This window comes from Leptonotus elevatus, chromosome 18 (assembly GCF_054856555.1).
Source record: "Leptonotus elevatus isolate MCC_2025b chromosome 18, RoL_Lele_1.0, whole genome shotgun sequence".
Taxonomy (NCBI): domain Eukaryota; kingdom Metazoa; phylum Chordata; class Actinopteri; order Syngnathiformes; family Syngnathidae; genus Leptonotus; species Leptonotus elevatus.
In genome coordinates this window covers 4,284,023-4,309,848 of record NC_141256.1, presented here as the reverse complement: position 1 = coordinate 4,309,848, position 25,826 = coordinate 4,284,023, and the positions used below count along the sequence as shown (strand labels likewise).

The window sequence follows — 25,826 nt, the reverse complement described above, 5'->3', positions numbered from 1 at the left end:
AAAGATAATCTCTTAAAATCTGTGACAAAGGACAGCCTTGACAGAGTCCAAAGTTTACTGTGAAAAAGCTGTATTCACTCCAGTCACTGTAAACCCAGCATCTCCTCGCACTGTGTAGAGTCCCAAATGACCTGTAGTACTGTAGATTTCCCCTATTTATCTTTTGTATCTAGCTGTATTTTATTTAAATTTCAGGTGACTACATTGTTTGTTTTAAGGATTCTAAACAATTTTAACCTCTGTGATTGGCTGATGAACAGTCCAGAGTTTACCTCACCTCCAGCCCAAAGTAACCTGAGATGGGCCTCGCCGACCCCAGTGAGAACAAAGACAGTAGAAAATAGGTGGATGGATTGAATTTGATGAGGACATTGTTTTCCCTCTTATAGAATGATATTGTAATATTTTTTCTTTCAAAATTTGCTCCACAGCAATCGACCCGTGTCCACCACTAACAGAAGGTATGTTGATGTAAAAGTCATCCCTTGAAACCAGTTTCAGTTCATTTTAGCTAGACATTTTTTTTTTCTAATTCATTAATGTAATATTTTATATGGTACATAACTTAGCTCCGTTTTTTAAATATGGCTAATTATAATGTCAGATCACCTGGAATCTTGCAGATCAGCTCCGAAACCAACCCACTGTATTATTGGGCGCATGCATGCTAAATACAAATTGTAGCATGCGTGCTAAAATCAAACGGTAGCATCTATGCTAAAACATACGGGAGCAAGCATTCTACCATGTTTTAAAAAGGCAACTGAAGCAAAATAGTGAGTTAGTTAGGTTGTACTTTATAATTCAAATATTTAACAATTTACGCACATTTTTCGTTGCCGTGCAGCTCGTCAAGACACTTTAAGCCAGGTGTTCACAATCCATTCACATACCGTGGCGTAACTCGTCCGGCCGGCACTGCCTCCCAATTTGTTTTGGTGGAAGTGTGTTCTCCTTCTCTCATGCATCGCTCCCATGCTTCTTGCAACTTTACTTTGAACGGCCAGTTTAAATGTCCAGCGGTTGGAGTTTGTTTATTAATCCTCCCGGAATGATGGCAAGCCCCTAATTAGTTTTCTTGCTTCCTTCACTTCCAAACCATGGATCCATTGATGTGGAATTATCTCGTGGCTGCTCTATTCCCATGTAAAACCGCGTAACTGATAGCTTGCAGTTTAAATTGTGCCTCGAAAGCATTTCTCCCCTAGCTGATGCAATTTTCGGAGTTCCTTAGCCAAATAGATGTTGTTTTGCACAGTGCAAATACCAGCAGTATTTTGTTATCCATTCCTGCTCGAACTCGGCTGGAGTTCAGGTCGTCCAGCCGCTGCACATTGTCAATAAAGTGGGGTCCGAACGGGGTAGATGAAATGAACTACAGCAGACAGAGGAGGTCAAACTGCAGTCTGGTGTTTTATTTTATTTCTTTTTATTGACTTTATTGTTACATCTCCACATTCGAGTACATACAGCCTCAACTCACTTCTGCCTTAGCCTCTCCTTTGTCCGCCGCTGTACCTACACAGGCGCACTCCAAATTCACATGTCATCTACAGCCCTCACAGTACCTTGCCTCCGTAGCTCGAGAAAGCAGCCAACCAGGAATGAGGGTGAACCAACCCACCAATCAGAAATAAGCGTTTGCACAGCAACATTTGCCCCGAAGCTTGGCTGGAAGGAAAACATTTCTGGAACTCGGTGCACACATAAGACAAATTTAAGACTTTTAAGTGTGCCTTATAGTCGTAAAAAATACGGTAAATTTTCTTGAAAACCTCTCGGGCGGCTGCCAGTTTACTTGGGCGGGGCGCATGGTGTGGGAATCAGTGCACATAGTGACTCTTCACACTGAGAAAGTGTAATAATTTTAACTGACAAGTTCTGTATTTACGTAAGATATTTTTTTCTCGCTCTGGAGCTTTACTTTAGTGAATGACATAAATAATGGCAGAACGGTGCATTGCCACGACAACAGCATTTCTCAAAAACTTGCAAACTTCGTGTTTTAAGAGAATGAAAGCTGAAACACTCTTCTGAGCAAATATGAGCTAGATCCGGTTAACCCGCTTGAAAAGAACTTCAAAGAAAAAAACATGTATTTATTTTTGGAAGTAGGTGGGGCTACTACGGTTATGTTCATAGATTTCCTTAGACCTGGACTCTCATCAAATGTGTGAGATTTTTGGAAAAGAGGCTCATCTGGGATAAATTAAAGCAGCTTTATTATCACAGTGCATCATCAGATTTTGCAACACCGTTATGGCCACACCCTTTGCCTAAAAGTCACAATATTTGGTCTGAGGCATGATCAACATCTTAAAAGGAACCCTGACTGTCATGACAAGTTTGCTTTATATTATTTATTTGTTTGTTACTAACATAACTATGAGATTCTTTTTTTTTTTGCCCAGCTCGTGTAGTATTTGACGTCATGTGACGCTGTTGCCGCTCCCGTTCCTCGCAAGCGCGTTAAGCAGTTTCTTTCTTTCTTTCTATCTTTCTTTTTTTTTTTTAATCAACCACATGTGTATGACTATTTACGGATGTGCGTGTGAAGAATTTATGGGAGAGCAATAGTTCAGCTACTTCAGATACTTCAGCGCAAGTAACGTAAACTATCACTTTATTTGCATGAGAGGAGTCGACGAGGCAGTGGAACCGTCAAGGCGTTTGACTACCGAACCGATATTGACAGCGCGAGCACATTTGGTTTTTGCAGACATAGGGTGAAGTCACGGACAGTCAAATCCGTTCCGAGTGTTTCGAGCTGATCTGACTGAGATGCATCCTGTCAAAATCAGATATGAAACTACCTCCCGCATGTGGTTTCAATCCGTCCCGGAATAATCGGATTTCATGTCCTTCGTGACTGTTCAGACTACAAAACAGCCATCCACTTTCGATCTGGATCGGCTAAAAATCTGATTTGGGCTTCCAGTCTGAACAAGGCTTTTATCTCCTAGGGCACATGACCTACATTGTATACTCCTCCTTATGGTCTTTTCAGTCATGAATGCTACACTTGAGGTAATTTGTTTTCATGTAATCTGTGTTTCTTCTTAGCCTCACTGGACGCTGTTCTCAGCATAAGCACATTCAACACTGAGCCAAAGGAGCTCATGAGTCAACTAAGAGAAACTGTGAAAAATGTCTCTTTACCATTCAACATCACTATGGATTTAATATTGACAAGCTTAAATTTGACCACAGGTGAGAATGCATTTTACGTTAGTTGGTTTCTTTTGTCTGTCTGTGTGTCTGTTTGTCTAAAAAAACAAAAAAACTCTTGTCTTCCAGTTTTTCAATATTAAAATAGTCAGTGTTATGACATGTTTTTTTGTTTTGTTTTTTTCAGTCTGCTATAGAGACTTTAATGGACAGGAGCAATGTCAATGTGAGGATGAGTACCTATGGCCATGTGACATCTGTGAAACTTATGGTGCATGTAGCAATACCAGTCTGCAAAGTTGCAACTGCATAAATGGAATTCCTTCAGATGGGCAGTATTGTGAACGAAGTAAGTGCATTTACTCAGACTCATGCGCCTGGATATGAACACTGATTTGACTATTACGTTTGCTAGTAATAATCATGTTTAATGTATACTGTTATATTTTCATTTGTGCTCCACAGGTGTCAACACCACATGCCCACCACCACCACCATCAGTAGAAAGTAATGTATATCAGATATACATACAATATACGACTCTTACATTTATTTACCTACAAGCTTAACTCTAAGTACAATTACATTAAGACCGAGCTGCGCTCTTCTGAGCAAATGTGAGCTAGATCCGGTTGGAAAAAAATGCTAAAATAAAAAAACAACATGTATTTCTTTTTGAAAGTAGTTGGGCTACAACTACGATGAAATATAGTGTTATGTTTGTAGATTTCTTCAGACCTGGACTCTCATAAAATGTGCGAGATTTTGAGAAGAGAGGCTTATCTCGGTCAAGTTAAAGCAGCTTTATTGTCACAGTGTAACATCAGGCTTTGCGAGACCGTAATGTCCACACCCTTTGCCGAAAAGTCACAATATTTGGGCTGAGGTAAGATCAACATCCTAAGGCTTTTCTGACAAATTTTCAACTGGATCCGTTCAACGGGCTTGGGGTACTAGATAAGAATGTAAAAAAAGAAATTTCTTGTCACCACTAGTCGGCACTACATGTATAACTGAATATTGTCATTTAGATGCTTCAGGTCATGACTATTAACAAACGTGAAGTTTGGGATTTTTGGGAGCATGTACACGGGAGTTAATTTAATAAGCATTTCCTACTTTGTGACAAAGCGAAAGGCAAAATTTAATGCCCCGCCTCTTTCGTGTAGTATTTCAAAAACTCAAGATTTTTTTCCCCCAGTTGTTATCCCAGATCTTAAGATAATACAGCCCTAGTTTTAAGTCAATCAGAATAATCTTCTAGGACAAGGGAGCAAAAGTATGACCCTTGTAATTGCACAAAAATGGGCCAAAATTGGACATTAAACAATTCATAGCTCACTTCCTGCACATTTTAGGATAGGGCTTCTACTGACTTTTTTGTACGTCACAGGGTGCTACACGTGCCTCCCAAAATTTGCAGCCCTAGGTCCAACTTGCTGCGATAGGGCCTCATTAGGGGGTGCTACAGAGCTGTTTTGTTTTCATCACTTATGACAACTTTAATATAGAAACGTTTTCACCAGGCCCGGCGAGAGTGCAAAGTTTGGAGAGTTTCCGTACATATTTAGGTCCTCAAAAATGCAATTTAGTTAGGAGAAAAAGAACAAGAATTTCTACAGATACAAATACAATAGGGACCTCGAAGCGGTCGCCGTTGGTAGTTTTTGGAAAGGGAGTGTTAATGACCCAATTGAGCTGAAGTCTTGTACAAGCCCTGGGGCTTAAGGTAGCAACTAAACCTCCATATCTCTTGCTTGGGAAAAAAATTAAATGAAGGTAAAAGTTAAAAGTAAATATAAACTCTCCTGTTGTGTGTCCTATCAAATATATAAACAATCAATATAATCAAGTTTTACATCTGTAATATTTAGTTTGACATTCTCTTTTTCTGTAGCCTATAATCTAAACGTGATTCTTTATCTGCAGGCACTTGGCCCACATTGTATACTCCTCCTTATGGTCTTTTCAGTCATTGTTTGCTACACTTGAGGTAATTTGTTTTCATGTAATCTGTGTTTCTTCTTAGCCTCACTGGACGCTGTTCTCAGCATAAGCACATTCAACACTGAGCCAAAGGAGCTCATGAGTCAACTAAGAGAAACTGTGAAAAATGTCTCTTTACCATTCAACATCACTATGGATTTAATATTGACAAGCTTAAATTTGACCACAGGTGAGAATGCATTTTACGTTAGTTGGTTTCTTTTGTCTGTCTGTGTGTCTGTTTGTCTAAAAAAACAAAAAAACTCTTGTCTTCCAGTTTTTCAATATTAAAATAGTCAATGTTATGACATGTTTTTTTGTTTTGTTTTTTTCAGTCTGCTATAGAGACTTTAATGGACAGGAGCAATGTCAATGTGAGGATGAGTACCTATGGCCATGTGACATCTGTGAAACTTATGGTGCATGTAGCAATACCAGTCTGCAAAGTTGCAACTGCATAAATGGAATTCCTTCAGATGGGCAGTATTGTGAACGAAGTAAGTGCATTTACTCAGACTCATGCGCCTGGATATGAACACTGATTTGACTATTACGTTTGCTAGTAATAATCATGTTTAATGTATACTGTTATATTTTCATTTGTGCTCCACAGGTGTCAACACCACATGCCCACCACCACCACCATCAGTAGAAAGTAATGTATATCAGATATACATACAATATACGACTCTTACATTTATTTACCTACAAGCTTAACTCTAAGTACAATTACATTAAGACCGAGCTGCGCTCTTCTGAGCAAATGTGAGCTAGATCCGGTTGGAAAAAAATGCTAAAATAAAAAAACAACATGTATTTCTTTTTGAAAGTAGTTGGGCTACAACTACGATGAAATATAGTGTTAACTTTGTAGATTTCTTCAGACCTGGATTCTCATTAAATGTGCGAGATTTTGAGAAGAGAGGCTTATCTCGGTCAAGTTAAAGCAGCTTTATTGTCACAGTGTAACATCAGGCTTTGCGAGACCGTAATGTCCACACCCTTTGCCGAAAAGTCACAATATTTGGGCTGAGGTAAGATCAACATCCTAAGGCTTTTCTGACAAATTTTCAACTGGATCCGTTCAACGGGCTTGGGGTACTAGATAAGAATGTAAAAAAAGAAATTTCTTGTCACCACTAGTCGGCACTACATGTATAACTGAATATTGTCATTTAGATGCTTCAGGTCATGACTATTAACAAACGTGAAGTTTGGGATTTTTGGGAGCATGTACACGGGAGTTAATTTAATAAGCATTTCCTACTTTGTGACAAAGCGAAAGGCAAAATTTAATGCCCCGCCTCTTTCGTGTAGTATTTCAAAAACTCAAGATTTTTTTCCCCCAGTTGTTATCCCAGATCTTAAGATAATACAGCCCTAGTTTTAAGTCAATCAGAATAATCTTCTAGGACAAGGGAGCAAAAGTATGACCCTTGTAATTGCACAAAAATGGGCCAAAATTGGACATTAAACAATTCATAGCTCACTTCCTGCACATTTTAGGATAGGGCTTCTACTGACTTTTTTGTACGTCACAGGGTGCTACACGTGCCTCCCAAAATTTGCAGCCCTAGGTCCAACTTGCTGCGATAGGGCCTCATTAGGGGGTGCTACAGAGCTGTTTTGTTTTCATCACTTATGACAACTTTAATATAGAAACGTTTTCACCAGGCCCGGCGAGAGTGCAAAGTTTGGAGAGTTTCCGTACATATTTAGGTCCTCAAAAATGCAATTTAGTTAGGAGAAAAAGAACAAGAATTTCTACAGATACAAATACAATAGGGACCTCGAAGCGGTCGCCGTTGGTAGTTTTTGGAAAGGGAGTGTTAATGACCCAATTGAGCTGAAGTCTTGTACAAGCCCTGGGGCTTAAGGTAGCAACTAAACCTCCATATCTCTTGCTTGGGAAAAAAAATAAATGAAGGTAAAAGTTAAAAGTAAATATAAACTCTCCTGTTGTGTGTCCTATCAAATATATAAACAACCAATATAATCAAGTTTTACATCTGTAATATTTAGTTTGACATTCTCTTTTTCTGTAGCCTATAATCTAAACGTGATTCTTTATCTGCAGGCACTTGGCCCACATTGTATACTCCTCCTTATGGTCTTTTCAGTCATTGTTTGCTACACTTGAGGTAATTTGTTTTCATGTAATCTGTGTTTCTTCTTAGCCTCACTGGACGCTGTTCTCAGCATAAGCACATTCAACACTGAGCCAAAGGAGCTCATGAGTCAACTAAGAGAAACTGTGAAAAATGTCTCTTTACCATTCAACATCACTATGGATTTAATATTGACAAGCTTAAATTTGACCACAGGTGAGAATGCATTTTACGTTAGTTGGTTTCTTTTGTCTGTCTGTGTGTCTGTTTGTCTAAAAAAACAAAAAAACTCTTGTCTTCCAGTTTTTCAATATTAAAATAGTCAATGTTATGACATGTTTTTTTGTTTTGTTTTTTTCAGTCTGCTATAGAGACTTTAATGGACAGGAGCAATGTCAATGTGAGGATGAGTACCTATGGCCATGTGACATCTGTGAAACTTATGGTGCATGTAGCAATACCAGTCTGCAAAGTTGCAACTGCATAAATGGAATTCCTTCAGATGGGCAGTATTGTGAACGAAGTAAGTGAATCTATTTAGATTAATGCACCAGGATATGAACAACGATTTGACTATTACGTTTGCTAGTAATAATCATGTTTAATGCATACTGTTGTATTTTCATTTGTGCTCCATAGGTGTCAACATCACATGCCCACCACCACCACCACCACCACCAACACCATCAGTAGAAAGTAATGTATCTGAGACATACGTACAATATATGACTCTTACATTATTTTACCTAAGAGCTTAACTCTAAGTACAATTACAATTAAGACCTAGCTTACACAATGAAAGGAAACATTTCAAGTGGCACTGGTTTCAAAGTCTTTAAGCATAATAGCTTTGAAACTTAAAAAAAAAAAACACAAACTATTTAACATTCTTCTACAAATAAGTATTCAAATGTCTTAAGTTGCCACCATCACACAATTTACCTCAGTACCTGATATACCATGATATCCTTAACATTTCAAATGGCACAAAATGTCGGACAACTTTTTTTTTTACTCTTAGATATTTTGTGAACTTGAGTAAGATTTGGGGAAAAAAATATTGGAATGTTTGAGAACTTCTTGTAATTCAACTTTTGCTCTACAATTCACACTTCAGATTTGCCTACAAATATCCAGACAATAGATGGTAAATAAGTTAGACATAGTGACTCTTCAGACTGAGAAAGTGTAATAATTTTTACTGACAAGTTACTTCTTTATTTTAGTGTGATATCTGCGCCATCAAAAATTTAAAGATGATAACAATATTAATGCATTGAATGAGATTTTTTTTCTTCAAGGATTTAGCGGGATCACCGGGCTCGCTGTTATTTTATGAAGAAAATACAATTTATAAATAAAATACGATAACTCTCACCACAAAGTGCAAAATCGGTTTTTCTGCGCCTTGATAAAATCCACCAATATTTACACCACGGCGCTTCAATTTAGCTAGTCTAAAATCTAGTCTACTTTTCGTCACCAAACAATAGAATATGCTGGAACGCTTATTGAGGCGTAACACTGTATACCAAAATTCAGAAACACGCTACACAAGGCTGGCCCGGGCATAAAAATGAAGGTTCACCCATTTTTACGCTGAGCACACGAGCGCCTCTCTACGAAAATATGGGACTTAGTCGTATACACCCTAAGTTGCATTTGCGAGTAACTAAGCATGGAAAATAAGTGATACCGTGGAACCCTGGTAGTTATTGGTTAACATACACATGCTGTGATTAGGAGGGGAAAAAACATGTCAGCGGTGAAAAACCAACAGACGCTGAATGCCCAAGACTCATCACAGAATACTTCATCAGTTGCAAACAACAATGCATTCCTTCTTCTGGCCCATAAAATCTTGGGTTTTACATCTGTAATATATAGTTTTACACCTGTAATACTATTACCCTTCACATTCAGTTTTTCTGTAGCCTATATTTATCTGAACATGTTTCTGTGTTCTGTATCTCTGAGGCTGACAGGTATACTACATTCTATACTACTCCCTATTCTCTTTTAAGTCATGAATACTACACTTGAGGTAAATTGTTGTCATGTAATCTGTGTTTCTCTCTAGCCTCAGTGGACGCTATTCTCAACGCGCGCACACTGCTCACTGAGCCAAGGGAGCTCATAATTCATCTAAAAGAAGCTATAGAAAATATCACCTTGCCATTCAACGTCACTGTTGATTTAAGACTGACAAGCTTAATTTTAACCACAGGTGAGAATGTTTATTGGTTTCTGTTATCTGTAGAAAACAAACAAACAAACTAAAACAACTCTGGTCTTCAAGTTTTTCAATATTATATTAGTCAATGTTGTGGTGTATTTTTTCAGCCTGCTTTAGAGACTTTAATGGACAAGAACAGTGTCAGTGTGAGGATGAGTATCTATGGCCGTGTGACATCTGCGCCATCTGTGCCTGTAGCAACACCAGTATGCAAAATTGCGACTGCATAAATAAAATTCCTTCAGATGGGCAGCATTGTGAACTAGGTAAGCGCCTATACTCAAACTCTTGTGCCAGGATATGAACAACAATTTGACTATTACGTTTGCTTAGTCATGATTATGCATTTAATGTATACTGTTATATTTTTAATTGTGCTATACAGGTGTCAACACCATATGTCCACCAACAACAACACCATCATTATCAACAACAACAACACCATCATCAGCAGAAAGTAAAGTATCAGAGACACATACAATATACTCTTACGTTCATTTACCTAAGATCTTAACTCTTAAGTACAAACATTAAGACGGAGCTAACACTATGAAAAGTATGGTGGATGGAAACATTTCAAAGTGGCACTGGTTTTACAGTCTTTAAGCATAATAGCTGTGAACCTTAAAATAGTATTTAGCATTCTTCTACAAGTATATCTTAATATTACACAATTTACCTCAGTACCTGATATAAGGGAGAGCAGGGTAAGTAGTGCCAATGTTTACTTAAAGCGTCGTTCACGCAAGGGGATTACAGGAATGTCTCCAACTAAAATATGTTCATATTGTTTCAGATGTTGTGCATCCCTGGGAGCAATCACTTTGGAGCCTCAATAAATTGTTTGAGAAATATAGCTTTAAAAAAAAAGAAGTGGCACAACTTGCCTCCGCCACTAGTCAGAATTCAGTGGGGTAAATTGTGCCATTGATAACTGAAGTAAAAAAGATCATTTTAATTTCACAAACGATAATGCTATATAAAAGGAAGACAGAGGCCTTTTCTTTTTTCATTCTTTTGCTTTTCCTGTTCAGCCCTCTTATCTTATCTTTCTTTGTGAGCCGTCTCTAATTCCATCTTCTCAGGTGTGTCAATCACAATTCTTCTTTTCACTTTCTTGCTTTTTTTCTTTTTCTTTACAATTCTGTTCTTTCTTTCTGTGGATTTTGGTTAAGTAAAAATAACTTCTGCAGACACATAACCCAAGTGAGCAGAACAACCAGATTTGTTACTTGCCTGAGCCTATTTTTTTCTTATCCCTATATTTTTTTTATGGCCATCCTGCAGAATTTTATCTCCTTTCCAACCTGACGTATGGTCTTACCCTCTTTCCAAATCCTCAGGAGGAGTTGAAATCCTATCTTCCTTTTGTATCTGGTGACAGGATGAGTTTTGGTCAAAAATGAAGAATGGCACATACTTTTAGTAATCAAATGTAAGAATACAGTTAAAATACAATAAAGTAATATAGAGTAAATAATCAAAAATGTTCTCACAAATTACCCCAAGCCCACCATTTTGAAAAAAAAATGCATCCCCCAGCTGTTTTGAGCCAACATCATGCTAACCATATAGTTTCATGATGTAGCTTACTAAAGCACTAAAACGTGTGAACTGTTTTAATAGTTGTCTGTAATTGTTCAAACACAGCCATCAAAAAACCTTAATCATAGAAATTTTACTTTGAAGGGCAAAAAACTGTGCTTACCTCTCAAGCCATGTGTCTCCCTTTTTTACCGGATGAGCGAAATGGATGTCTCTCCAAGAATATGTGGTCACATGACCAACTTTTTCTATGGTTTTCTAAATAACAGGGGTGTAACTACTTGCACAAATTGCCCCACTCTCCCCTATCTATCCTTAACATTTCAAATGGCACAAAACGTTTGACAACTTTTTTTTTTACTCTTTCTAAGATATTATGTGAACTTAGTAAGATTTGCAAAAAAATATTGGAATGTTTGAAAAACTTCTAATTCAAACTTTTGCTATACAATTCACATTACAGATTTGACTACAGATATGCAGACAAGAGACGGTAAATAAGTTACACATAATGACTCTTCACTGAAAAAGTGTAATAATTTTTACTGACAAGTTACTTCTGTATTTTAGGGAGGTCATTATTGCTCACTCTGGAGCTTGACTTTGAAAACTCATACAACGATGAAACTAACGGTGTTTACCAGAGGTGTTTGCTGTCTGTAAGTTATAATTTGTTCTCATCATTTCAAAGAATGCTTGCAATTGCTGTTGGTATAATTGTTGAACGCATGTTGGGTGTGCTCACGCTCAAACAGATTCGAACACAATCTAGGATCCATATCCCAGAAATACTATCATCTGAACTTTCGGGCTTCAGGTAGATTTAATTCTTTAATTTCAAAATGTTTAAGCTTTTTACAATTATTGCCCTGAACTATCTGACCTTATCTGACCGTTCGTACATTAGAATGAAAGCCTTTTGGCCTTTATTTCAAGTTCACCTTACTGTGATAAATCTGATTTTAAACGTTTGTGTAGGTTTGGTAGCACCATTATGGACTTTGAAATTACTGCAAATACTACAATTCAAGACCAAGATGTTGATGCACTTCTAGCAGCATTATTCAATGATCTGAGGGTTGACTTTCCTATAAGGTTTGAGAGTAAGTAACTTTAATTATGTTGTCATTGGAATGACCTTAGAGTCATTTTAATGTCATGTTACCATTAAGATTATTTGTCTTGAGAACAGGGGTGTCAAACTCAAATTAGCTCAGGGACCGCATGGAGGAAAATATATTAGTAAGTGGGCCGGATTGGTAAAATAATGGTATATAAGTTAAAAACAATTGCCGTCAATTATACGCAGATTTTCAGTATTTTTGGGCCAGCCCTAAGTTACGGACTTCAACTGTAATCATATTGTTGCAAAAAATAACACAAATGTAAATGGAATGCGGCAACACTTTGCCTGTATGAGTTACGGACGTGTTATGCATATATATTGTTCCCAGAATGCATTGTGCGGCGCAGTTAATGAAGTTATAAGGACTTTAATGTTTGTCACATTTATTTTTGTTATCAGTAATTGAATTTGTTTTGTATTTAACACGTTAATGTCGGTCTATGATAAAAAAAAAAAAAAAAAAAACACAAAAAAACCCCGTAACTTTAAGTTGTGTGTAAAATAATGACATCCAGGACGATTCCATGTACAAGTTGCATTGCTCATCTGAGTACTGCTTGTGAAATTACGAATGTATATGTTTTGATTGTGGCCGGCTGATTAATTGACATAGCAAAAACATTTTTACTTTACAAAATCGTCTCGCTGACCAAATTAAACCCCTTTGTGGGCCTGATCTGGCCCGCGGGCCGTATGTTTGACACCCCTGCTTGAGAAACCTCTGCAGAATAATAATTGTACACATTTTATGTTGCTTTCCTTCAAAGGCAGAAGAAACTTAACATTTCAACCACCTAGAGTATTCTTCAATGACATTTTGAATGTGACATGTGGCCCACCACCAGAGGGCCTCGAGTTTCGTATCGACAGGACTGAATGGACACTTGATGATGCTGTAATAATTGAAGGCATTAGACACAGCTTTTCACGAGCTAATGGAGCGGAAACGCTGACTATCACAAATTCCTTTTTTACTGACAATGGTAAGAAACACTTGAAGCACTGTATATGCACAAGGGCCCTATTTCCGTGCCCAGCACAAGTTTAGCACTAAGCGCAGTGTAACTGTGCACATGGGCGGAGTTTTCTTTCTTTTGGTATTTTCGTAGACTTTGCACAGGTAGAATTGGGCGTAAGGGAGTGTATATGCCGTTGTGGGATGGAACGCAACTGACTTCCGGGCCATGAAACTGCTCCCCTCATTCCCATTTAAATTACGGCGGTGGAAGTGCGCACATGCTTCAGGAAGTTGTGGAAGCAGAAATTAAGTCTGAAAGACCGCCTTGCACCCCTGATTGTGTATCTGTGTGTGTGATCCCGGGAACCCCACCCCATTTGTGACGCGCGTTCTGGGGGTGCAATTAACGTATTATTAAGATGATAATGATAATTCGTTCAATTAATTGATTTCTACAACAATTCGGAGGGATTGTTCTACGCATTTGGCGTATTCATGAATAAAATCTGATGATGTCCACCACAAATGTCCATGGAGCACCAAATCTGTAGGGCTGGGCCTACCAAAATCGCATTCCACCACCTGCGCCAGAATTTAGACCTGCTTTTTGCAAGTCTATAATCAAGTCACCTTTTTATCACCAAATTTTGTCATACGCTGGGGGTGCGGCAGCCACACAAATACGCTAAACCAGGGGTGGGCAAACTTGGTCCTCGAAGGCCGGAGTCATTGAGGTTTTGGAGTCTTCCAACACAAGCTGATTCCAATCAACAGGATCATTATAAGGCTTATGCAGAGCTTGCTGATGAGCTGATCATATATCAGCTGTGTTGGAGAAGGGAAACATCCAAAACCTGCAGGACTCTGGCCCTCGAGGACCGAGTTTGCCCATCCCTGGGCTAAACTATACTTAAATTGACACAAAAATTAAGATATACCAGTTTTTACACTGAGTGCAGTCTACTTAGTGGTTCTCAACTCTGGTCCTCTGAGACCTCTATCCAGCCTGTTTTCTATGTCTCCATCAGCCAACACAGGTGAGTATCATTATCAGGCTTCATGCAGAGCTTGCTGATTAGCTGATCGACTCACCTGTGTTGGCTGAAGACGACATGGAAAACAGGCTGGATAGGGGTCCCTGAGGAACGGGGTTGAGAACCACTGGCTTTGTCACCAAATTGGCACGTGTGTCATCTCCATCCCCAACACGGGATACTAGTCTTGCTCTTGCCTGAAAATGAAGACGCACACATTTTTACGCCAAGCACACGGGCACCCACTAGGGAACTGGGCTACTAGGCCAAACCGAGGAAAAACAACTCCACTGAGTGCTTTACATTGAAATCTGTTTCCATTTACTGCCATCTGCCACATTTTAGAATACTTGGCAGTTGGCAGTGAAATCTTACATTAATTTGCATAACAATATTATTTCAGGACGCTATCAATGTCAGCTGTTTGATGGGGAGTCAAGTTTCCTTGAGAAATCCAATAAATCGTTCAGTCTTTTGGAAACACCCACAGTCCAGACTATTCCCCTTCAAAACACGATCTTGTGTGAGGCTGGCCAGCAAGTGCAAATACAGTGCTCTGTCCAGGACTCCTACCAAGTGAGGTTTAAAGACATCCCAAATACAGGTAAAACTGAAAGCGCAAAAAAACAGAAAGACATCAAAATTATATTTTGCATTTGTAAAGTTATGCAGATCAACAGTAGCTTGACTCTTATTGGCAAAAGTTTGGAATTTCTAACGAAACCATTTGTCATTTTAATCAAATAGATAAAACAACAACAAAAATAAATTTTCAGAATTTTCCCAAAATTTTTGACCATGTGCCGCCATTTTGAAATTTTCAAATATTGTGAACGTTTAATGAAATGTACAGTATACCACTGCTACTATTTACACATTTGGTGTTTCTGGGCATTGCTTTTGCACCAAAGGGATGTTTGGGCCTTTAGTCACATTAAAAATGGTTATTGAATTTTCCCGCCAATTGTCACTGTGCCGCTATTTTGAATTTCTTGAAAATAGCAACATTTTAACAGAAGTTACCACCACATTAAATTATATTTTTGGGCATTTCCCGACACTAATGAAGCCGAGCCACTTGTATTTCGCTATCCCATTTGAACATTTACTGTACTGCCAATTTTCCTTGAGGGAAGCCATTCAGAATTTTTCAAGAATGGTATACGTAATATACATACCACTTGTCATAGTAATCATTATTAATTACTAGAACCCTCAGATGGCTCAAACGTAAGATAACGTCCCTTATCAATACATTTCAAAACCTGACTACATAATAATATTCTAATCGCAGCTGAACCTAAGTGACTTACTAACAGTTGCGAGCGGTAACCTATTAGAGTGGGCATGCTGGAGTGACACATATTTTGGGGTATTTTTATTCTTAATTTTAATATTAAATAATATTTAATTAAATCGGAAATATTCAGGACTGACGCAGCTTGATGCACACACACTGTAATGTAACCAGCTCCGTGGTGAGTGAAATGACACAATCACATGCCCACAAATTTGCTAATACACTGGAATTTGCAGTATTCGGAACTGGCTCATGCCGACGAAGTGGGCTCAACCCAGGAGAGGAAAAAATGACATCACAGCGGAGCCACAAGTGATTTCAACCAACAATCAAGTTTGCTAACCTGTGAACAGCCAGCGAGCCATTTATGTTTCTCGTACGTCCTGGCTTGAAAGTGACGGACAAAATTCGTCCCCGTTTTCGTGATGATTACTTCAGGAGTAGAACGACCACTTGAAATTATATTCTTCTTTTCCTCAAAAGTTCCCAGAGAAAACGGCACTCATTGTGATTCGGTAATGAACTGAACCACTGACTGTTTACCGCAGAACAAGTCAAGTAAGCCAATTATGCGCACGCACGTTATCAGCTGCCAGCTTTTTTTGCCATTTGCACAAAAACAACCTCTTGGGAAATAAGACAACTTGATTTCTCATTGCGCATTCGCAAAACAAGCTGTCAGCTTTTCAGCTCTCCGCGAGGAAAACAGGACAAATTACACATAAGAATTTAAGACCAAAACAGTCAAACTAAGGTATTGTATAATAGAGGACACTGACTATATACAAATATTTTCAATTTATTTATTCAAAGGGCTTGGGCATAACTGCATTAATATCTTATTATGACTGCTCGCCACTGCTTACTAACTTAGTTAAATGGTCGCAAAGTCCAAATTGGCAGTAAAATTCAATAACCATTTTTAATGTGAATAAGAGCCCCTTAACCATTCGTTTGTGCCAAAGAAATACTCAAAAACACCAAATGTGCAAATAATGATAATGCAAAACATTTCATTGAAATTTCACCAATTTTAAGAATTTCATAATGGTGGCACATGATCAAAGATGGCAGGAAAACTCAAAAAAATTATTTTGTTGTGCTTTTGTGTTCATTCATCTATTTGATTATAATGCCAAATGGTCTCGTTAGAAATTACAAACTTTTGCCAAAACAGTATGAGCTAATCTATAGTGTCGCCCAAAATTATTGTTAGCCTCGCCATTTGTGAGTTAAAGTGAATTTGTATCTGTTGAGAAGGGATCTTGTGGCTGCAATAACACAAGAAAATGAGAAAATATATGACAAATTACACATTTGCGTGTGGAATTTGCAAATTCTTGTGTTGGTTTTCCCAAATGCAGAATTTAAAAAAATGCACAAAGCAAAATTCAGATTTTGAATAATTTTGACTAAACTGTATGTTAATAATGTTTCACAATGCTGGGTTTTGTGTGTACATGTTTAGAAAGAGGCCCTGTCATCCAACAACTGATAACAATCACACAAGAAGACTGTGATAACCAAGAATTAATCATTACTTGTGAAGTGGTTGGAAATTCTCGATTCACACGGGACATAACATTGCGGTTAATCAATGATGGTAAGCCCTGAGCTACAAATGACAACACATTTAATACTTGAGAGTTAAAGCTTTTATCCCCATCTTCCATATCACTTGGGTAAACGTGCATTGTCTTTCCAGGTACATTCACATGTCTAGCTGATCCAGACTTCGGAAATGGATTTTTAGATGACGAGGGAAGAGCTTCTTGTGAAACAAACCAGGTGGGACAAAAGACTGCCTTTTGCAGGGCAAGTGGAGAATGGGAAGCTCGAGACGACACCTGCACCCTCCAGAGGATTGCACAACTACTCTCTCAATCTACGGTGAGATGGTTGACTTTTTTCCCCCCCACAAAATTGAAATGCAAAGATGATTTGAGTTATTGGACAACTAATGGGAGCCATTTCCCCATAAAGGGTTATCTGGAGTGACTGACTAACCCCTAAATTACACCGCATGCGTGTGTGTTGGGATCCGCTCCGGCGGCGGAGTAGAAGTGTTTCCATTCTATCAGCTTGTTCAATTTACACCGACTGCGTATGCATTGCGGATCGACTGCGGCCCAGCTCCGTCGTGCCGCAGTTCGCCGGACGAATAGAACTATTTTCTATTTTTTGCCGGACGTCGCATCCATTGGCATCCGTCAAATGGCAAAGTAGCACAGAATACAACGAGTGGGACAGGAAGACCGACGCAGTTTCAAAATAAAACATTTTTGGTTACTTTTCAGAATAACACTCACCAGTTCCTATTTCGCAATCATGTCAGCAAAACGTCATAATGGGTGGAGCCAGGCTTGGAGTCAACAGGCCAGGTGCTTATTCACGGTTTAAATTTAAACACCAGCGAACATAGACAAGGAGAGATTTATAATGGAGGTGGAAACCCACAAAATTATATATGACCTGGCACATCCTAAAAAATGCAGCATGGAACGTCATAGCAGAAGCTATGGGAGTGGATGGTGATTTATTACTAACTTCAGTAAAAACTTCAATGCAAGTTGTGCCACATTATTCCGTGTGATCACGCGAGACACGGCGGGAAGTTGCCGGTGATGGAGCTGGCGGACCGCAGTTGTCGCAGCCGGTGAGTTTTGTACATGGTATTGGCGTGTTTGGACCACGTAGTCAAGACTGAGCGGGGCGGATCTGCAACGCACACGCATGCGGTGTAATCTAGGGGGTAACTACAAATCTGAGTTTGACGACAGACAATATATTTGCCTGAGTTTTTAATGTTTTCAAATAGAAAACTTGATGCACATATTGATTGTAACATTTTTTTCCCCTCTGAAAATGCAGTTGTTGACTGAACAGACTTTAGAAGCATTCCTGGACGAACTCCGCAATGCTTCTCTAGAACTAAGCAACCAAGTGGCTCAATCGCCTAACAACATTAAGGCTATTGTTAGAATTATGAACAATGTATCCAACTTTGTGACAACATTCGGTATCACGATAAGTCAGGACTCTATGGAGGTACGTGTGTTTGTGTTGTTTCATCTAACAATACAGTAGGCGTTAAGACAAGTACTGACTCTAGTTCTTTTTCACTTTTTATTCTAGGATGTCCTTTTCGCTACTGATGTCCTTACTAGAGATGCGGCAAGAGAATCATGGGATATTCTTAACTTTGAAGCTATCATAGAGTCTATAGACCCAAGAACCATCACTCCCAGAAATGAGAGTTTCAGTTCATTATTGTTGTTTGCTCTGGAGGGTATAACACGTAGGCTTGTCAATGCATCCTTTGGCATTGAAACGCCTTTGATTCTCTTGAACAAAACTACATTCATCAACAATTTCAACGGGGACTTTAATTCTACAGTGGAGATAGAAATACAGGAGGCTGATGGAGCAACAAACCTCACTGTGATAACCTTTGAAAGTATGAATAATATACTTCCTCCAAGAGATGAGAACAACTCTTTGGGCAGGGTCATCAATGGGAGAGTCGTACTTGTTCAGTCTGACACCATTATCGACAATGTCACTTTCACATTTGACATAGTCAATGATACTCTGGGAAACCCACAATGTGTGTTCTGGAACTTTTCCCTTTTTGACGGTCTTGGAGGATGGGATGATGAAGGCTGCGAGCTTGTCAGAGAGGATGAAACAGTCACATGTCAGTGTGACCACCTGACCTCATTTTCGATACTAATGTCACCTATTGATATAATCAGCCGTCTGTTGGATTTCATAAGCTACATTGGCGTCAGCATTTCCATTGCATCTTTAGTGATATGCCTCATTATTGAGGCTTTTATATTGACAAAAGTTAGCAATAACGCCACGTCATACTTGCGCCATGTTTCCATTGTTAACATTGCAGTTTGTCTCCTTATTGCAAACATTTGGTTCATTGTTGGTGCAAGTATCTCTGAAGAATCTAGAAATACAAGAAACCCAGACGCATGCACCGCTGCTACCTTTTTCATCCATTTCTTTTACTTAGCCCTCTTTTTCTGGATGTTATCATCAGCCTTGTTGTTATTCTACCGCTTAGTATGGATCTTTGGTGGAAGACTTTCAACAAAAACGATGTTGGTGATTGGATTCTCTCTTAGCTATGGAGCCCCACTGCTTATCGCAGTCATTACTATCGCTGTAACTGCACCAAACGATGCTTACATTCGAGAAAATGTGATCTGCTGGCTCAATTGGGATAGGTCAAGAGCGCTGCTGGCATTTGTGGTCCCGGCACTGCTCATCGTGTTTATAAACATTATAATCCTAATTGTGGTGACAGTTAAAATATTGCGTCGTGGAATGACAAACAATGCACAAGATGATGAGACGTATGTCCTGGTGGTCATTATTAGGAGCTTAGCCATCCTCACACCGTTCTTTGGAATAACATGGGGTCTTGGAGTTGGAATCTTGATTGAACCAACTAATATCGGAATCCACATTGCCTTCGCCTTCTTCAACTCTCTGCAAGTGAGTTTCCGATAATTGTGTTGTATGTATTTATTTCATGTGTTTATCTCTTTTGTATTTGGTCATATATTATTTATTTTACTTAATTTTTTTTTTCAATCTTGTGTCAATATTTAGTCAACCAAGCCCATCTATGGTGGAAATTCATTACCAGATCCTAAAAAGTCTAACATCAAAACACAAAGACTTCCAGCTGACTTGGATTAAGCCCATGAAATTGTTATCTGTTTAACCTTACACAACCAATTAATCAATAAAAATATTTATAAAGCACTTCAAAAACAACAGGAATAAAGGTGATTAGATAAAAGTTAGATAAAAGTGTAAGAAATAAAAAATTGAATACACAAGCCCAGGCCGGATACTAAAAATCTATATATATCAAACTAGGTTGAAAGCCAGTTAAAAATCCGGGCATTCTGGATAAGATGTAAGTGATTAATGGGATTTTAAAAGTAAAGAGCATTACAATCGTCAAGTAAAGCTGTAATAAAAGCATTGATTACTGTTTCAAGATCCTGACGTGACAAAAATAAACCTCTTTGAAGTTAATTGCCTCCACTAAACTGTTTTTATCCTTCTTGGCAACCAGAGAGCAGAGAGGGAGGGCGCAAGACGAAAATGAGATTGCAAACACTGATGTGTTTTGTTCTGATTAATGTGCAATGTCCTAACCCCCCCCAACAACAAAAAATGTGCCAGTGGGTGCTAGTTAGCCTTAAGGACAGCATGAGTAGCACACGGGTCTGTTCTAAAATTAGCTTACCAGTGATTGGACACTGTGACTTACTAAGAAGAATTAACATTTGTTTATTGACAATTTGACATGTTTTGTCTGTACCAAATATTATATACTTTGCGTAAAAAAAAGAGAATAAATTGTGTTCAATGCGGGGAAAAAAGCAGCTTTTTTCAGTAAACTATTTTAAAAAAGGTCATTTTAGAGCTGTAATTGTAATACCGTGATACCATAGTATCTCAGCTATCATACCGTCAAAATCTAATATTGTCCCATGCCTAGTCCTGGCTTGCTTTAAAGGGATGTAATCTCTGTTGTATATACTGAACAGTAGAAACCTGCAAAGTTGTTAATTATTTGCGTGACAGTGGTCAACTTTCAGATTGTTCTAATTTCAAAATAATATTTTAAAAATTTTCATTAAAAACATTCTTATTGGTGAAGTAAGTGGGTAAATCTTTTACCATTGTTCATTCAAACAGTTAAATGACAAATAATATACTCATCATCTTTCACACCTTGCTGAGGCATGATGTAGTTACACCGGGATATTATTGGTATAGAGGAGCAAAACTGCCAAAATTAAAAATAAATGACTAAATAAATAAATGAATAAAAGTGAAAATAAAAACGGATATAAAAAATATAAAATTTAAAAAATTAATATGAATGGAAATAAAAACGACAACAAATATATATCCATAAATAAATAAATACAATTTAAAAATTAAAAACAAGAACCACAACTTGCGACTTGAGTTGCTCGACAACAAGTTGTGGTGAGAGTGGACAAGTACTGGAGCTCTCTATGCAAGCCGGCGAGACCGCCCCCTCATTTGAATAACATTTCGACCTGACAGAGTGTCTGCAGCATGAAATAGATAAATGTGAGACCAGAGCATTTTTATTGATTGATTGATATTTAATTCTATTTATATATTTATTTTTATTTTATCTTGTTTTTTATTTTTGTATTTATTTTTACTTGTATTTATTTATTTAGGGATATGTATATATACACAATATTTTGTTGTTTTTATTTCCATTCATATTTATTTTTTTGTATTTCATTTTTGAATTGTATTTTTATATCCGTTTTGATTTTCACATTTATTTATTTAGTCATTTATTTTTATTTTTTATTTTGGCAGTTTTGGTCCTTCATATACTGCTAGTACTGGGAGTCTCACATTAACCTACTGTATTAGACTTTGAATAGAGGTTCTAAGTCTAATACAGTAGGTTCATGTGATAATGTGATTCTATGTTTTACAATGTGCTGCATGTTCATCAAGAAATTAATTTTTTTGTTGTCTAAAGCTTCTCTTCTTATCTTCACATAGGGTTTTTTCATATTAGTTTTCGGAACGCTCTTAGACAGAAAGGTACGTGCCACTAATGCATAAAAAAAAAGAAGAAGCAATTTGGGGTTTTGGGGTATGCTACCAAGCTAAACTAACTCACAATTTGCTTCTTAAATGACTTTGAATCTGATGAGTGGTCTTCTGTAATTATGCATAGTTGAAATGAGCATAGCAATTACGATCATTGCATCTCAGCTTTCCCACAATTGTCTTAGTTTTGATGTTATATTTGCTTCGATTTGCTTCATTGTTTTATTGGTAACGCACATTGGAAAATTTAGTTTAAAAATCACAAATCTTGACATAACTCCTGCCAGACTTATCAGAGTTGTGTAGTCAGATGCTAATTTGTGTGCACTACATTTTCTTCAGGTTCGGTCAGAAATAGCGTTGTTGACATCGTCTCAATTTACCAGGAGTGGGACAAAGGTAGGAACGCACTGAATTTATCCGCACTGTTCATAGATCACATTATCGTTTCTCCAATAATGACTTGTGGTTTTGGTAATTCTTTTAGACCACAAGTACTGGATCATCAAGTGGATGGCAGGTTTTTAAGAACTTGGGAAGAAGAGGTATAGCATTTTTTGAAAAGTGTGCAATATACTTCTTGTGCTCTGTTTTGCCCATGCATGATACTAAAGATCAGGATCGTTATCAGGCATGCTGATAAATTGATTATACGAATCAGGTGTGCTCGTGGGTGGAAACATCTAAAACCTGCAGGACTACGGACCTCGAGGACTAGAATTGGTGAACCCTGTCCTACATGGACCCCAGAGAGTCAGTTTCTGCTTCCACATGTTAGACCATGACAATGTACTGTATTTAAAGGGGATGTATCTCAGTATTTTAAGCCATTCCACAGTTAATTACAATATAGGCATATAATGATTAAATCTTTCCTTTGACACCATGGCGATGTAATTTTTTAGGAAATATTAGGTATTTTGCTGGCTATTTCTCTAAAGTGGAAGTAAAACGCCCAGTTCAGTACAACCCCGCCTCTCCCCGTGTGGTTGCCGCGCTCCTAAGCCGGTTGCTGCATGCAACGCCCACAAAACTCAGGAGAGCTGCGTTCAAGCACTCCTCTGAGTGGCCATGCATTCTTTAAATGTGGAAATTGGATGGATGTTCAATTCGTCAATAAACATTTGAAACAAAACGGCTCCTTTGCCGCAAGAAATCGTAGTCGAGAAGGAAGGAAGGGGGAAAAAAATAACCTGAGTGGGACATGAACCCGGGACCTTCTGCTTATAGTGTGAGCACGCTAACCAGTACACCGTTCATTCATTTAGGTTAAATAGTGTGCAGAAATTGTACTTGTAGTTTACACAAGTGTCAGCCACAACTTTCTGGGAATTTAAGACAGCCAATTGTCATTGCACTTTGCCGTTGCAAATGGAAAAGGATAATTGATTGCTTTAAATTCATTTGGACAGAACATTTACTTAAAGGCTTTTATCACTATCCTGCAAGCATGGAGGTCTCAGAGAAAGTGGGCATGTGTTTAGTCCGCATAGGCGGTGCGGTGCGGGGGTGGGTCCACACCTGATGACGTCATAGAGTAAGCACCCGCTAATTTTCTCGGGTTGGCAGTGGCTGGTGCTTGGAGAGCAGAATGATCTAGAATTTCTCATAGAGGGGCAAATGGAGGAAAACACCACTTCGGTGATGTTTTTGGTGAGGAATTTGCATTTTAACATGGCTAAAAGCGCCAAAAAGTTGATTTTTCACGTTACTGTCTTTTTAACTCATTCATTTCAAATGAAGCAACCCCCTTCACATCAGGCTGTTTTACTGGATTTTGACTGATTTTGCAAGGCCCACAGAATATTGTGTTCTATTGCTATAAAAACATGGATCCTACCAAAACAAAGATTAGAGACTCTGCTTTCATCAGGAAAAAATGCATATCTATCTGTTTCCGCTTTGCAGCAATTAGCATTAGAATATAGCTAAGTTTCATCACTATTCACAAATCTGTTTAAAACACTGGGGAAATTAGCTTTTTTGCAACATGGCCCTGGTTGATCTCTTATACTCTGCTTGTAGAGTGTAAGAGTATTTATGTATTTTGTATTAACTACCATTGCTTTAAACGACCTCTTCAGGTCAGAGGCTGCATCAAAGCCTTTTATTTTTAAACCGTATACATACGTTTTTGGGACCATGGCAATATTTAAAATAGAACGTTTTTATACGTTTTTGGGAGCAAATGAGTTAAAGGGAATGAGAGCAGCCACTTCCATTAACCAGAACCAAATTGGCTGTGTTCACTCCCACAACAGTGCAAAGACCTGTTTCTAACTGCGCACATCTGGAAAAATGCCAAAAGAAGGGAAACTCCACCCATGTAAAATATGTAAGACCGCGCTCTGCACTGGGCACGAAAATAGGGCCCCTAAGTTTTGGTATTTGTACTTGTTTTTTGTAGCTCATTCTGGGCATTTATTTATCTCATAGTTGCCATTCACCAATTGGTAGCTACAATCCTGTCAAGCGAGTAACTCGACAATCAATTGATTAGGTTGTACTTTACTCATCTGGTGAGAATACACAGAAGCATGTAAAGTTCCAACTATCCATACATCCATGCAACCATCCATTCAATCATCCATCCATTTTCTATGCTGAACATTAATTAGGGTTATGCATGAGCTGGAGCCTAGCCCACCTGACTTTGTACAAAAGACGGACTACAATCTGGGCTGGTTGCTGGTTAATTGCAGGGCCCATACTGTATACAGTAGACAAAAATTAACACTCAGCATAAGACAGTCAACATAGCAACAGATGACAGCAACCAAGATGTGGAGTATAAATCTAGCCATTTCGTCACTGATTTAATCTGTTTTGTTGTGTTTTTCAGGTGGTAACAACGTATCATCCAATACCTCTTCGTCATCTCAGGCAATCAACACTTGATAACTGCTGCAAACATCTCCACTCAGGCTGACCAAGCAACGAACTGTTCCCAAAAAAGGCTGTGAATGCTGAGCAATAAGATGTCACAAGTACAATAACACAACTATTCTGTTAATACTGTACAGTAAATGCACATGCACTCAAAATATTACAACTACTGTATTCGGGGCAAAGGGTAATTTCTTCTATACAGTGTGTGTGTATATATATATATATATATATATATATATATATATATATATTGTTCTCTAACAAGGAGCTGACAAAATTAGACCAGTGGCCACATTCCTCTGAGGCCACATTCCTGTTTGGATCCTTGCTTGCAAGGTACTGTTGGTTAATTATTAGGTGATATCTTGGTCTCATGTCAAAATGTGAAGAGCAGGATGAGGAGGACCGTATGAATACCAGTTGTAATTGTCAAAATGTGTGGAATGTACAGTATATAGTGCATTTTAGGTTAATTCTGAAATTTCATCCGAAAACCGATGGTGATTATCCCTATCTTTTTGTGCTTAATGTATGTATTCTAATCACAGTAACAGTTACTTTGTATGTTTCACGTTTGTGTATTTTCCTTGAATTTTACCAGCTATGTGTTACTTAACATACTTGCCCGATAGGAGCTATATTGCTATACAGTGGAAATGGCCTCTGTCCTTAAGTAAAACTCCCTTTACTAAATGTATTGAGTGCTATGAACATGCAATGCATTAGGCACATTAGTATACTTGGAAAATATATATATATATATATATATATATGTATATTTATAATTTTTTAAATAATTTTTCTGTACATGATTTGATAGTAACATTTAAT

At 38.1% G+C, this 25,826-nt stretch overlaps 1 protein-coding gene across 1 annotated transcript; it reads left to right on the top strand.

Moving 5' to 3' along the window:
- Positions 1–299: 299 nt before the first annotated feature.
- On the top strand, positions 300–25,826 carry LOC147158321 (adhesion G protein-coupled receptor F5-like). The gene is made up of 28 exons (XM_086061748.1): positions 300–318; positions 432–461; positions 3,064–3,210; positions 3,356–3,517; positions 3,634–3,675; positions 5,198–5,344; positions 5,490–5,651; positions 5,768–5,809; positions 7,332–7,478; positions 7,624–7,785; positions 7,902–7,958; positions 9,343–9,489; positions 9,606–9,764; positions 9,884–9,955; positions 11,507–11,536; positions 11,614–11,702; positions 11,799–11,860; positions 12,022–12,146; positions 12,937–13,152; positions 14,565–14,765; positions 16,930–17,064; positions 17,167–17,351; positions 18,333–18,509; positions 18,597–19,973; positions 22,056–22,097; positions 22,449–22,505; positions 22,594–22,651; positions 24,949–25,826. The coding sequence occupies exons 1-28, from the start codon at positions 300–302 to the stop codon at positions 25,002–25,004; spliced, it is 4,305 nt and encodes a 1,434-aa protein (XP_085917874.1). The 3' UTR covers positions 25,005–25,826.